This window comes from Colletotrichum abscissum (assembly GCF_030869225.1).
Source record: "Colletotrichum abscissum strain IMI 504890 chromosome Unknown Scaffold_8.1, whole genome shotgun sequence".
NCBI classification, from domain to species: domain Eukaryota; kingdom Fungi; phylum Ascomycota; class Sordariomycetes; order Glomerellales; family Glomerellaceae; genus Colletotrichum; species Colletotrichum abscissum.
The window spans coordinates 171,645-181,398 of record NW_026850525.1 but is presented as its reverse complement, the minus strand read 5'-3'; the positions used below and the strand labels follow the sequence as shown (position 1 = coordinate 181,398).

General features: G+C 52.5%; 3 protein-coding genes across 3 annotated transcripts; 2 read left to right on the top strand and 1 right to left on the bottom strand.

The window, feature by feature from the left end:
• Positions 1 to 2,301: 2,301 nt before the first annotated feature.
• Positions 2,302 to 5,500, bottom strand: CABS01_04090 (uncharacterized protein; the record flags this gene model as incomplete). The annotated part of the gene is made up of 4 exons (XM_060537462.1): positions 2,302 to 2,841; positions 2,897 to 4,601; positions 4,655 to 5,103; positions 5,162 to 5,500. The coding sequence occupies 4 exons, from the start codon at positions 5,498 to 5,500 to the stop codon at positions 2,302 to 2,304; spliced, it is 3,033 nt and encodes a 1,010-aa protein (XP_060390307.1).
• Positions 5,501 to 6,768: 1,268 nt separating this feature from the next.
• Positions 6,769 to 7,671, top strand: CABS01_04089 (OPA3 family protein; the record flags this gene model as incomplete). Its single annotated transcript, XM_060537461.1, has 2 exons — positions 6,769 to 6,834; positions 6,925 to 7,671. 2 exons carry the CDS (start codon positions 6,769 to 6,771, stop codon positions 7,669 to 7,671), a joined length of 813 nt encoding a protein of 270 aa, XP_060390306.1.
• Positions 7,672 to 8,029: 358 nt separating this feature from the next.
• CABS01_04088 (uncharacterized protein) lies at positions 8,030 to 8,901 on the top strand (the record flags this gene model as incomplete). The annotated part of the gene is made up of 3 exons (XM_060537460.1): positions 8,030 to 8,114; positions 8,220 to 8,430; positions 8,556 to 8,901. 3 exons carry the CDS (start codon positions 8,030 to 8,032, stop codon positions 8,899 to 8,901), a joined length of 642 nt encoding a protein of 213 aa, XP_060390305.1.
• Between the last annotated feature and the right edge of the window lie 853 nt (positions 8,902 to 9,754).

Sequence of the window (9,754 nt, the reverse complement as noted above, 5' to 3'; positions counted from 1 at the left end):
CAGAGGTAGCCAAAGGTAGACAACGGCAACTGCGATATTGCAAAGGAGTCTCGAGTTGTCGACTCCAAAAGACCACTCGACCCATGGAAACCCGCATATCCCACCAGCCCGCCCAAACTCCACAACCGCAATTTCACCTTACCCGAAAGAGGACTTTGGGCTCCGCAACTTTGCAGAATCGCGCACAAAAAAACACATCTCCAAGATTTCATAGTCGGATTTTCAGACTCGACCACCAATCATCCCTGCATCCTAGGATACAGGTGATGCAGGGCTGCTGGCGCAACGGTAGCGCGTTCGACTCCAGATCGAAAGGTTATCCGTTCAAATCGGGTGTGGCTCATTCTCTTTTGCTCTTTGTTGAGGCTATCACGGAGGCTATCACAGAGGCCATCATTTTGATGTTGTGAATGAGTGTTTGGGTGATGGTGGTTGTGGTTGTGGATGGGAGAAAGGAGCAGGCTTTTTTGATGTGGGAGAGGAAGGCGTGCGGAGAAGAGCACAGGGCCTGCCTTCCCGTTGTATTTTGGTTCCGCCTATCTAAGCCTCCAGGTATATGTGGCAGATTGACAGCAGGGCATACCAAATTAACCTTCAGCAAATCAAGCTTGCCCCTGACTACTTCCGAAAAATAGGAGATGCGTTGCTGAAGCCGAAGTCTTTTCGTTGACATGAAGTCTGCTATTTTCAATCTAGGCATCTTGAAGGACCGAGGTGGTGAGTGGCGTAGCGACTTCGGGCTCGTCTACCTATTGTGCTGCGTATTGTGTTGCGTATTGGGGAGCAGAGAACCGAATCCTCCACTTCTTTTCTGCAAAAACTTTTCAGCCAGCATAAAGAGGCGTTATCATCCAAGCGGTCTCTAGTATGAGCTACTTTGATCAGTAAATGATGCGACTAGAGTATGGTTCAGCTAGCAGAACTATGACACCAAAGACCCAGTGAAACGAGTACAAGATATAATCAGAAGTGTGTATCAAGACAGCATTAATAGGCGCGGGTTTTGAGGTTATGAATTCCACGCCGCACTCATATGCAAATACGAAAAATTACTGGACGAATAAACCTTGTCTCATCCATACAACAAGTCTGAATTCCAGGCTGAATTACGAGTTGTATGGAGCTTAGCAGTATCTCGAATTATGGAATGACCGCGGCGACTCAGACTGGGGCCACAGTAAATTTCACGTTGACCTGCTTGAACTTGCAGCTTTCGATTACCTTAGTGGGAGAATTGAAAGCTAACCTGATCATTGAGCCAATACACTCAATGACTGAGGTGAGTATTCACCAGCCCACCACTTCAAAACCTTCACCACCCTCACCTCCCACGCCCCTTCCTCCTCAGGCACCCACCTCATCTCAACGACTGATACAGGCAGCGCATCCAGAGTCGCCCTCACCGCCCACCCATCACTACTTATTGAACAAAATCGCTTCAATTTATCACCAAGGCCCATGGCGTGGCGGGGAATGTCCTCGTTTGAATTGCCCCGCTCCCATGGGTCACGAGTTCGAGTCTCGTGAAAAATCGCTGGTACCGTTATAACTGAGGAATAGTACGTAACAATGGTCTAGTGGTTTTCGTAGGTCCCCCGTGAGGGGGGCTGAGCTTTTTGCACTCTGAGTATGATGGATTACCTACCTACCTACCTACCTGCTGTTATTCCCCTTGCCTTTTTTCTCAGGGTAGTCAAGGGGTTGTAAATATCTTACGGGGGGTGCAACAGGGTGAAGGTTGGTCATCCCGCGAGTTTGATACTGGACCAGCTGCTTAAGCTTGTATGAATGTCTCCCTCAACAATTTAGATTGATCAAGGTGGTCTGGAAGGAAACGGTTGTGTTCCAAGGGCCGTTCTTCTCCCACGAGAGTAGGACGTGACTAGTATTCATTATCCAGTCTAAGGCGCGAAAAAAGGGGTGATAATGCTGACTGAAGGCAACATTAGTGGCCGAAGGCAACCTTGGAAGGGAACTGCCTGGACCGGACGAATGGCTGAAACGAGGCGTCAAGTACAATCATCTCTGCAAGAAACCCATCATTGAACAAGTTCTGGTATATACTCGTGACACTTTATTATGCTCCCAAGACGCCGTTGCTATGTCTGTAAAGACCTTTAAACTCCAGATATGCCCGACAATGCCATCTCCCCTCGTGGCGACCATGGCGTGATCTCGTGAGCGCCGGCCGAACTGGCCGGGCTGGCTGAAAATGATAAACCATAACATACGTAACAATGCAGAGTCCGCTCTCGCTGCTGAACTGCACAAAACTCCATCGCCGTCGACGAATGTAGTCCTTCAATGTCGTCGTCTCTTGGATTCGTCAATCTCTTCACCCATTTCCATTGGGTTGGCAGGGTCAATGTAGGCCGACAGTCTAGTATCACCCCACCGAGCGCCAACAGTTACCCAGACACCCTTGATAAAGCTGTTGCCCATGACGGTCTCGCGGTGACCTCCCCAGCGCAGTCTGTGGTCACGGTCCATAGCGCTATTACCCAGACCGCCATTTGTGACCCATTCCTTGATTGCGTTTTTGATGAATTCGATCTTGCGACGGAAGTCATTAGCGACAGGAATTCCCTGCAGTTCGGTTGGAATCTCCGGACGCCGGCGTGATGTTGTGGTCGGACGAGTAGCACGAGCCGCCGAGGGCTTGGCCTGGAAGTTCAACAGCGTCTGTAGAGGGTAGGACAACATGGCCCTCTCGTCAAGAGCAGCAGCGCCCAGGCTGCCAGTAGTGGCAAGGTTCTGCGCCGCATCCATGGGGAGGTGCCAGAAGTGACACCAGGTTCCTGCGGCGTTCAAGACGATCTTGGTGTGATCGGGGAAGTTGAACTGTTACTTTGTTAGCCACGTCACGTTACGTTACGGTTGTGCGACTTAAGCTTACCTGAAGATGGCCATCGCCAAAGACCCAGCAGCCAACATCGCCGAAGCGTTGGTAAAATGTAACCAGATCAGAAGGCTGAGAGTTGTTGACAGAGAACTCCATCGGTCGAGTGACAGTTTCCTCAGCGGGGACTGGCTCATCCCTGCCATAGGCAATCATGTAGTTGGCGAACTTTTTCCAAAGAATCACGCGCTCTCGCTTTCTGTGTTCATAGACATCCTTTCCGGGGTTCAGCTTTCCGGGAGTCCCGTCTTCGTAAACCGGTACGCGGAACTGCTTCGAGGAGACAGAGACTCGAGTGAGACCTGCCTCGCCGTTGTTCTCGTAGAAATGGATGTCTTGCGTGGGCGGCAGTGGTTGATGTCTCTCGAGATACGACTCGTCATGACGTCGCTCAATGTGTCGCTCAGCATCACGCACAAGCATGCAAGCCGAAGGCAGTGTCAGAGTCTTGCTGGCCTCGGTCGTAGGAATGTCTCTCAAAATGCACCCGACACCGCCATCATTCAAGATATAGCCAAGACCGAATTTGTTGGTGTAGTCGACCCACTTCACCACCACGTTGGGATGAGGCGGAGTGGTATCCTTGGAAGAGATGATGGCCATTGTTCGAGCGTTCAGGGCGCGCTCCAACTCTGTTTGCAGTCGGCGAAGTCGCTCAAGAATGACATCCGGCTTCGAGCCTGCTACCGGCTCCGCGGGTTCAGCTGGACTAAACAATGAAGCTCTCTCATTCTGATCGGAAGAGATCTTGAGATTCTCCATTAGCCCGGTCATGGTGACAGTGGCTTGGTTTGAAGACTGTGACGACATGGCTTGAGACGACATGGCTTGGACGGGTAGAGCGCCTGTCGACTGCGATGTCGGCAGTGGTGTTCTACGCGCACTTGACTTCCTCAACGGGGCTTCCGCAAGCTGGTTCGTCCGAGACTCGGGCGCACTATGCTGTCTAACGGATCTTGGGCGAGGTGCCTCTGCAGGTTGAAGAGGCTGGGCGGGGGCTTCTGCAGGAGGTCGGGGTCTGACAGAACTGGTAGAGCTGGCCATCACCGGAGGTCGGTTCTGTGCTCTTTGTTGAGCCGCGAAACTCTGAGGAGGTTGGCGCAACAGGCCTGTCGGCGCTGTTTGCGAAGTTGTTAATTGAGACTCTGAAGCCGCATCAGGACGCGAAGACGCCGAGGCAGCAAGAGCACGAGCATGCCGCTTCTCGCGAAGCCAATCGTCGAATGGCCTGTAGACGACGTCCTCTCCCAGGGGAATCATGGGAGTCAACCCAGACTTCTCCTCGGCAGCCATTTCTTTCCATGTCTGAGTGTGAACGACCTGCACTGGTGTCCATGGACCCACGCCGCAGTCTCTGCACATATCCTCCATGTTTTTCTTGGTGACCGCTTGCAGTTGGGCACTCATGCGATTGGTGTAGAATTCCGAGCCGTCGGGAGGCAGAGTGAGGAGTCTGGTCGTGATATCGGCCTCAACAGGGAAATAGCCGCAAGTGAAAAAGGGATGTTGAACGATGATGTCTGGATCGGGTCTCATATCCGCGTCCTCGAGCATAGTGGCTACACAGTCCTTGGCCTCCTCGCTGATGTACTTTTGCGTCGTCTCCGGGTTCGGCCATTCGTAGTCTCGTTCTCTCGCTCGGCGGTAGATTTCTTCGGTGCTGGTCGACTGGAAGGGTGGCTTGGATGTCAACATGGCAAACCTGGTTCGGTTAGCAACTGTCCTGTAAACATGTTCGAATCGACGAGTACTGACATGATGATGCCCAAGCTCCAGATATCAACCTGGTGGTCATGGCCCTTCTTTCCCTTCTGGAGAATTTCGGGTGCGATGTAATTGGGCGTGCCGCACAGAGTTGTCCTTCTTATGGTCTGCATATCGCGGCCGGTAACGAGCAAAGCAGCCAGTCCAAAGTCGCCAACCTTGGCGTTCATTCGGTGGTCGAGGAAGATGTTACCCATCTTCAGATCTCGGTGAATGATGCCCTTTCCATGCATGTACTTGATGGCTCCGGCGACTTGCACAGAGTAGAATCGAACCTCAGGCTCCGTCAACCCTTTGCGCTTCTTGACCATGTCCATGAGAGAACCATTGGTGCAGAGCTCGAGAACAAGGTACATGCAGTCATGGAACGAGAATGCTCTGAAGAACTGGACAATGTTCTTCTGGTTCATCTTCGAATGGATCTGGAGTTCGGTTTGGAACTACAGTGCGCGTTAGACTCGAGCCTGGAAATAAAAATATACCGGCAATGGGGCTGACCTTTTGCATCATCTTGGACGGCATCTGACTTCGCACAATCTTCAGCGCGTACTTCTTGCGCTCCGGCAAGAGGTATCCTTGGTAGCAGACAGCAAAGCCACCTTTGCCGAGCATTCTCCCGACTTGGTAGACGGCTCCATTGGGACGGTCGTTGGCCGGAGGCTCGTCGATACTCGCGGGTGGTACCGGTGGTGGCTCCTTGTCCTTTGCAGCTTTGAGCTGGGCGACGGGCTTCGACGTCTTCATTTCAATGGCCTTGGGCATACGCTGAGCGTTGGCGTCCCTAGGCGACAATGCCTCCAAATCGAGGCCCCCTTTCGCCACTAGTCTATGGGCCATGACTGTGGCCTCGGGCTTCCTGGTAATCGATGCGGGTTTGAGAGGATTGTGGCTCTCAGAAGCGACGGGCGCCGAAAATGCAGTTTCAAGGTCGGCCCAGGGTGATGGAGAGGAAGGGCCTATTATGAGATCTTGTCAGCACACATGGAGGACTGGGAAAAATGGAAGGAGGTATAGCAAAAAGTGTATAATATTGAAGACTTGGAAAGAAAGAACGTAGTGCAGTCCATGTGCCATCATACGCATCATCAAGCGCAAATGGCCACAATCACAACCGAGCGGGCAGGACAAGCAGTAATAACACGGACGAGGGTTGTTTACGTACCAGTCTCACAAAGAGATCATGTGCAGCCAATGCAGATGCGTAAAAAACGAAGCTCGCAAGCAATACAAGAGCCGACGGTGAACTCACGACTGCTGACAAGACGAGGACGTGGCAGAGTACTTACCACCTCTGAGTGTCGAGAGTTGTCGGGATGATGTGCCGTTGAGACGAACGGTAAACTTTTGGTAATGGAGGTGGAGTGAAGGACCGGGTTGGTGTGTACCGGCGCTGTTGACCTTCGCTTCGCGCCGTTGCCTGGGGAACTACGCTCTGAAAGCGCTATGGGGAACAACTAGGACTGGCCGATGTTACTCCACAACGAACCTCTTTTTGGCACCTCAGTCAAAGTGAACGAACGCCTTAGGTAAGCAGCATCGAACCACCACCAAATAGGTCATCTTTGTTTTACGATCTTGGCACGTTTATCACTTTTGTGACGCCAAAGTCTTATCTAGATTAATTTCTATAGCTTCGTCTTTCCTTAGTCAAGGTCAAATTACTAATTCGGATGCAGCTTAGCCAGATGAACAGGCCTGCAGACAGTCCTGCTCAGACTCAGGAGCTTGGGAACTAGTACTCCGGCTGGCCGGGCTCTGCTAGACCTGTCGGCTCCGAAGGTGGAAATAAGCGGAATATCAAATCTGCGCCCTCCGACTTATTCCCCCAGGACGCCCCTCCAGCAGCCCCAAATGTCGAACATCGACGTCAGCTGCCTAGAATGACTCCGATAAATCCGGATCACCAAGCGTGTTGACATTTGAAAGCGACCAACATCTCAAATAGCTCTTTCGTCTTTTTTCGCCTTCAATTGGCCATTGAATGTTCCAATTGACTGGGAAAACAAACCGCCAAGACGAGGCCAAGCATAGTAGTACGGAGCTCTCGGAGCTCTCTCCCGTCCAACCCTTCCGTCACTCATTCGACCCTCGACCATAACCCCACCATGGTGCCATTACCTCTGTTCAAGCTCGCCGCACTCTTTGTGCGGCACATTTCCAAATATGGTGCCGTAAGTCGGAAGTCTCCTAACCTCTACTTGATGCTCCGAAATACCGTCCACTTCTCGTGGCCACGAAGCTAATCTTGACATCGCGAACAGAACCAAATAAAAGCTCAAGCCCACGATCACCCCAAGTTCCGCGCCTTCGCCGCACGCTATGGCCAACACATACACCAGCTTAATATGCGCCTATCGGTGGCCCTTCTTCGCAATCCAGACGCCGAGCAACGCGCAAAGGAAAAAGCTGAGGCGGCGACTGTGAAGACGAAAGAACAGGTTGAAAAGGAGGAAGCCAAAGCGCTGAAGGCCAAGCTCGCAGCTGAAAATGCCGAGCTTGCAAAGTCGAAAACCCCAGACTCTATATCAGCCTCCGCGACTTCGACTTCGTCATCCTCCTCTACTTCCGGGACCAGCGGCACCAGCAGTACCGGTAGTAGCAGCTCGACAAAAGAACGCCCCAGATTCAAGAGCGTCTGGCGACGAAAGTTCCGCTCCCTCCCCGAAGCGAAGGCCGTCGACCTCTTCGCTGACGTTATCGGCGATACCTTTATCCTCGGCGTCGCGAGCGCCATTATCCTCTATGAGTACTGGAAGGCATCCCAAAAACCTGACCAGAATGCAGAGCGCATTAAGGCTCTCGACGCCAAGCTCGAGGAGCTCACACGCCGCGAAGAGGCGCTCTCGCAAAAGGAAGAGGAGCGGACCAAAAGATATCAGGCACTTGAGGCCGCGCTCAAGGAGCTGAGGGATCCCAAGACCAAGAAGCCTCTGTTGCCGAGCCTTCAACTATTGCCGGCATCGACTGAGACGCAGGAGACGCAGAAGCCAACTGTGTCGGCGGCATAGAAGGTTTGTGTCTCTTTGCGCAGCGAGTAGGAGGCAAGAGACGTGGAGGAGCGAGGTTTCTGTACAATTTCACCATGATACCATCTAGCCGGCGACAATTGTCTCCGTGCTGTACCAATATTCCAAGGGCAGGTGTAACTCAAACCAGGTAGCGAGGAGTTTAGAAGGATCACCTCACTCTCGGAAAAGGATAGAATAAAGTTGGCAAGAGTAACCAGGCAGCTCTTGCCATGTCTGAATCACAGACTTGACTCACCTCATATACAAAGATCCCAAATAACTTTTCAAACTATTCCCATTGTCGAATAACACCCAACGTATTCCATCGCAGAAGTCACCCAATGTGAGCAGATCCACCATGTTCTTCTGTTCCTCCCTCCGCCAGCGTCCTGAATGGGCACCCTTGATCCCTTTCCTAATAAGCAATACACCACCCTTTCAAGGTACGAAAAAATACAAGAAAAGACATGATCGACTGCATGTCTTTCCTTTTCATTCCACATTCCCATTCACTAACAGGAAATTTGAACAATAAGAACGCAGACTAGACACACACGACATCGCCCTCCCCATCTCCCAAAATCAGACCTTTCGCTTCGTCCTCCTCTCGCCAAAGGATGTTGGCCAACAAGCCACCGCGCAGCGCCTAGAGCGTTTCAACAGCCTCGATGGAGGCTGCAACATTGCTGCCATCTTCCTCGTCGGCGAGGGCGTCGATCAATGTGATGCGACGCAGGCTTTCATGGAGCTCAAGATTGAGTAAGTAATGTGCTCAAGGAAAGTGCCATCAGACGCACGCCCATGAACATGTGCAACAATTCCGCTTCATTCTAGGCATGCTTTGCAGTACTGTAGAAAAATGCTAACAACCGTTCGCATCAAAGCCTATTAGAGAAGCTTGATCCGCCCCTACTCACACTACCTCTAACGTCACACACGGAGCTCCCCTCAATTCTCGCAGGCCTCCAAGAGATGCTCGCCGCTAGGTCTTCATCGTCCCTCTCTCCAGCCCAACCCTCCGCCGACCTACTCCTGTACATGGCTGGCGACAACGAACCCCTCTCGGAACACGGCGCCAACCTCCTCAGCGAATTAGGCCAGTCCCCGCGCGAGATTGCCGCCCTCGCCGACACAGAGGAGGGTAAGGCGCGAATCTTGGATTTGTTGGGCCCGAAGGACGGCAAGGCCATTCTGGGGTTCCTGGCGCTGGAGAGGCTGGCTCTCACATGAGCGTTGGCCGTGAGCTCTGGAGGCCGGGAGAGGAATGGGGGGTTGAGAAAGCAGGGTTGGCCGTTTTAGACCTTGCCGATGCCGTTGACAGGTGGACAGGAGATGATCATGGCGCGACGGTGGGCTTTCTTTGCTCTTCGGATGGCAGATCGATATCCGGTCTCTGGCGTCACTTAACGTGTGTATACGACTCTAGATAGGAGGAATACCAGTTTCCCGGGGCACTTCGTATCGGGCTCAACTTGGTCAAGATCGTGATAAGGGGGAAATGGGGACTCGAGAAAGGGGACTCGGGGAGACTGTGTTCCGTGTGCATCACCAAGGGTAGACATGAGACGAGTCAACAGAGCAAAAGGGGGGCCGGTAGTTGAGCGTCTAGAGACGATAGATCTGGACCATGGATGCCATCACCGTTCAATGTGTGGAGTGGGCGGCTTGTACCAAAGGCGAGGCTCTGACAGCTGTGACAAGCCACCGGGCCAACAATGCACGCAAGAGTTGAGACCCGAGAGATGGGGGCCGGAAGGATGGGGAGGAGGAAACGGCTGCCTTTGGAGACCGACCAGTTGACAGTCGTTCGCGCTTCAGAAAAGACCAGTTGACACTGACAAGTTGACAACCGCGGGAAAAGAGACGTTTGGAACTCCACCGACGCCATTTCGTCTCACCAGAAAAAAGACGGGATGAGGAACAAAAAGGTACCATTGCTTCCCAAGATCCGTGCGTGGGCAACAGCAAGGAAGGGCTCTGCGCTTTTCTCTGGACGGATAAGACGGATCGAATGTGGTCGTTCTGAGTGCGTGGCATGTTGCGTGTGATGGACCATTGAACCAGTAAGTGAGCGTGCATGGCA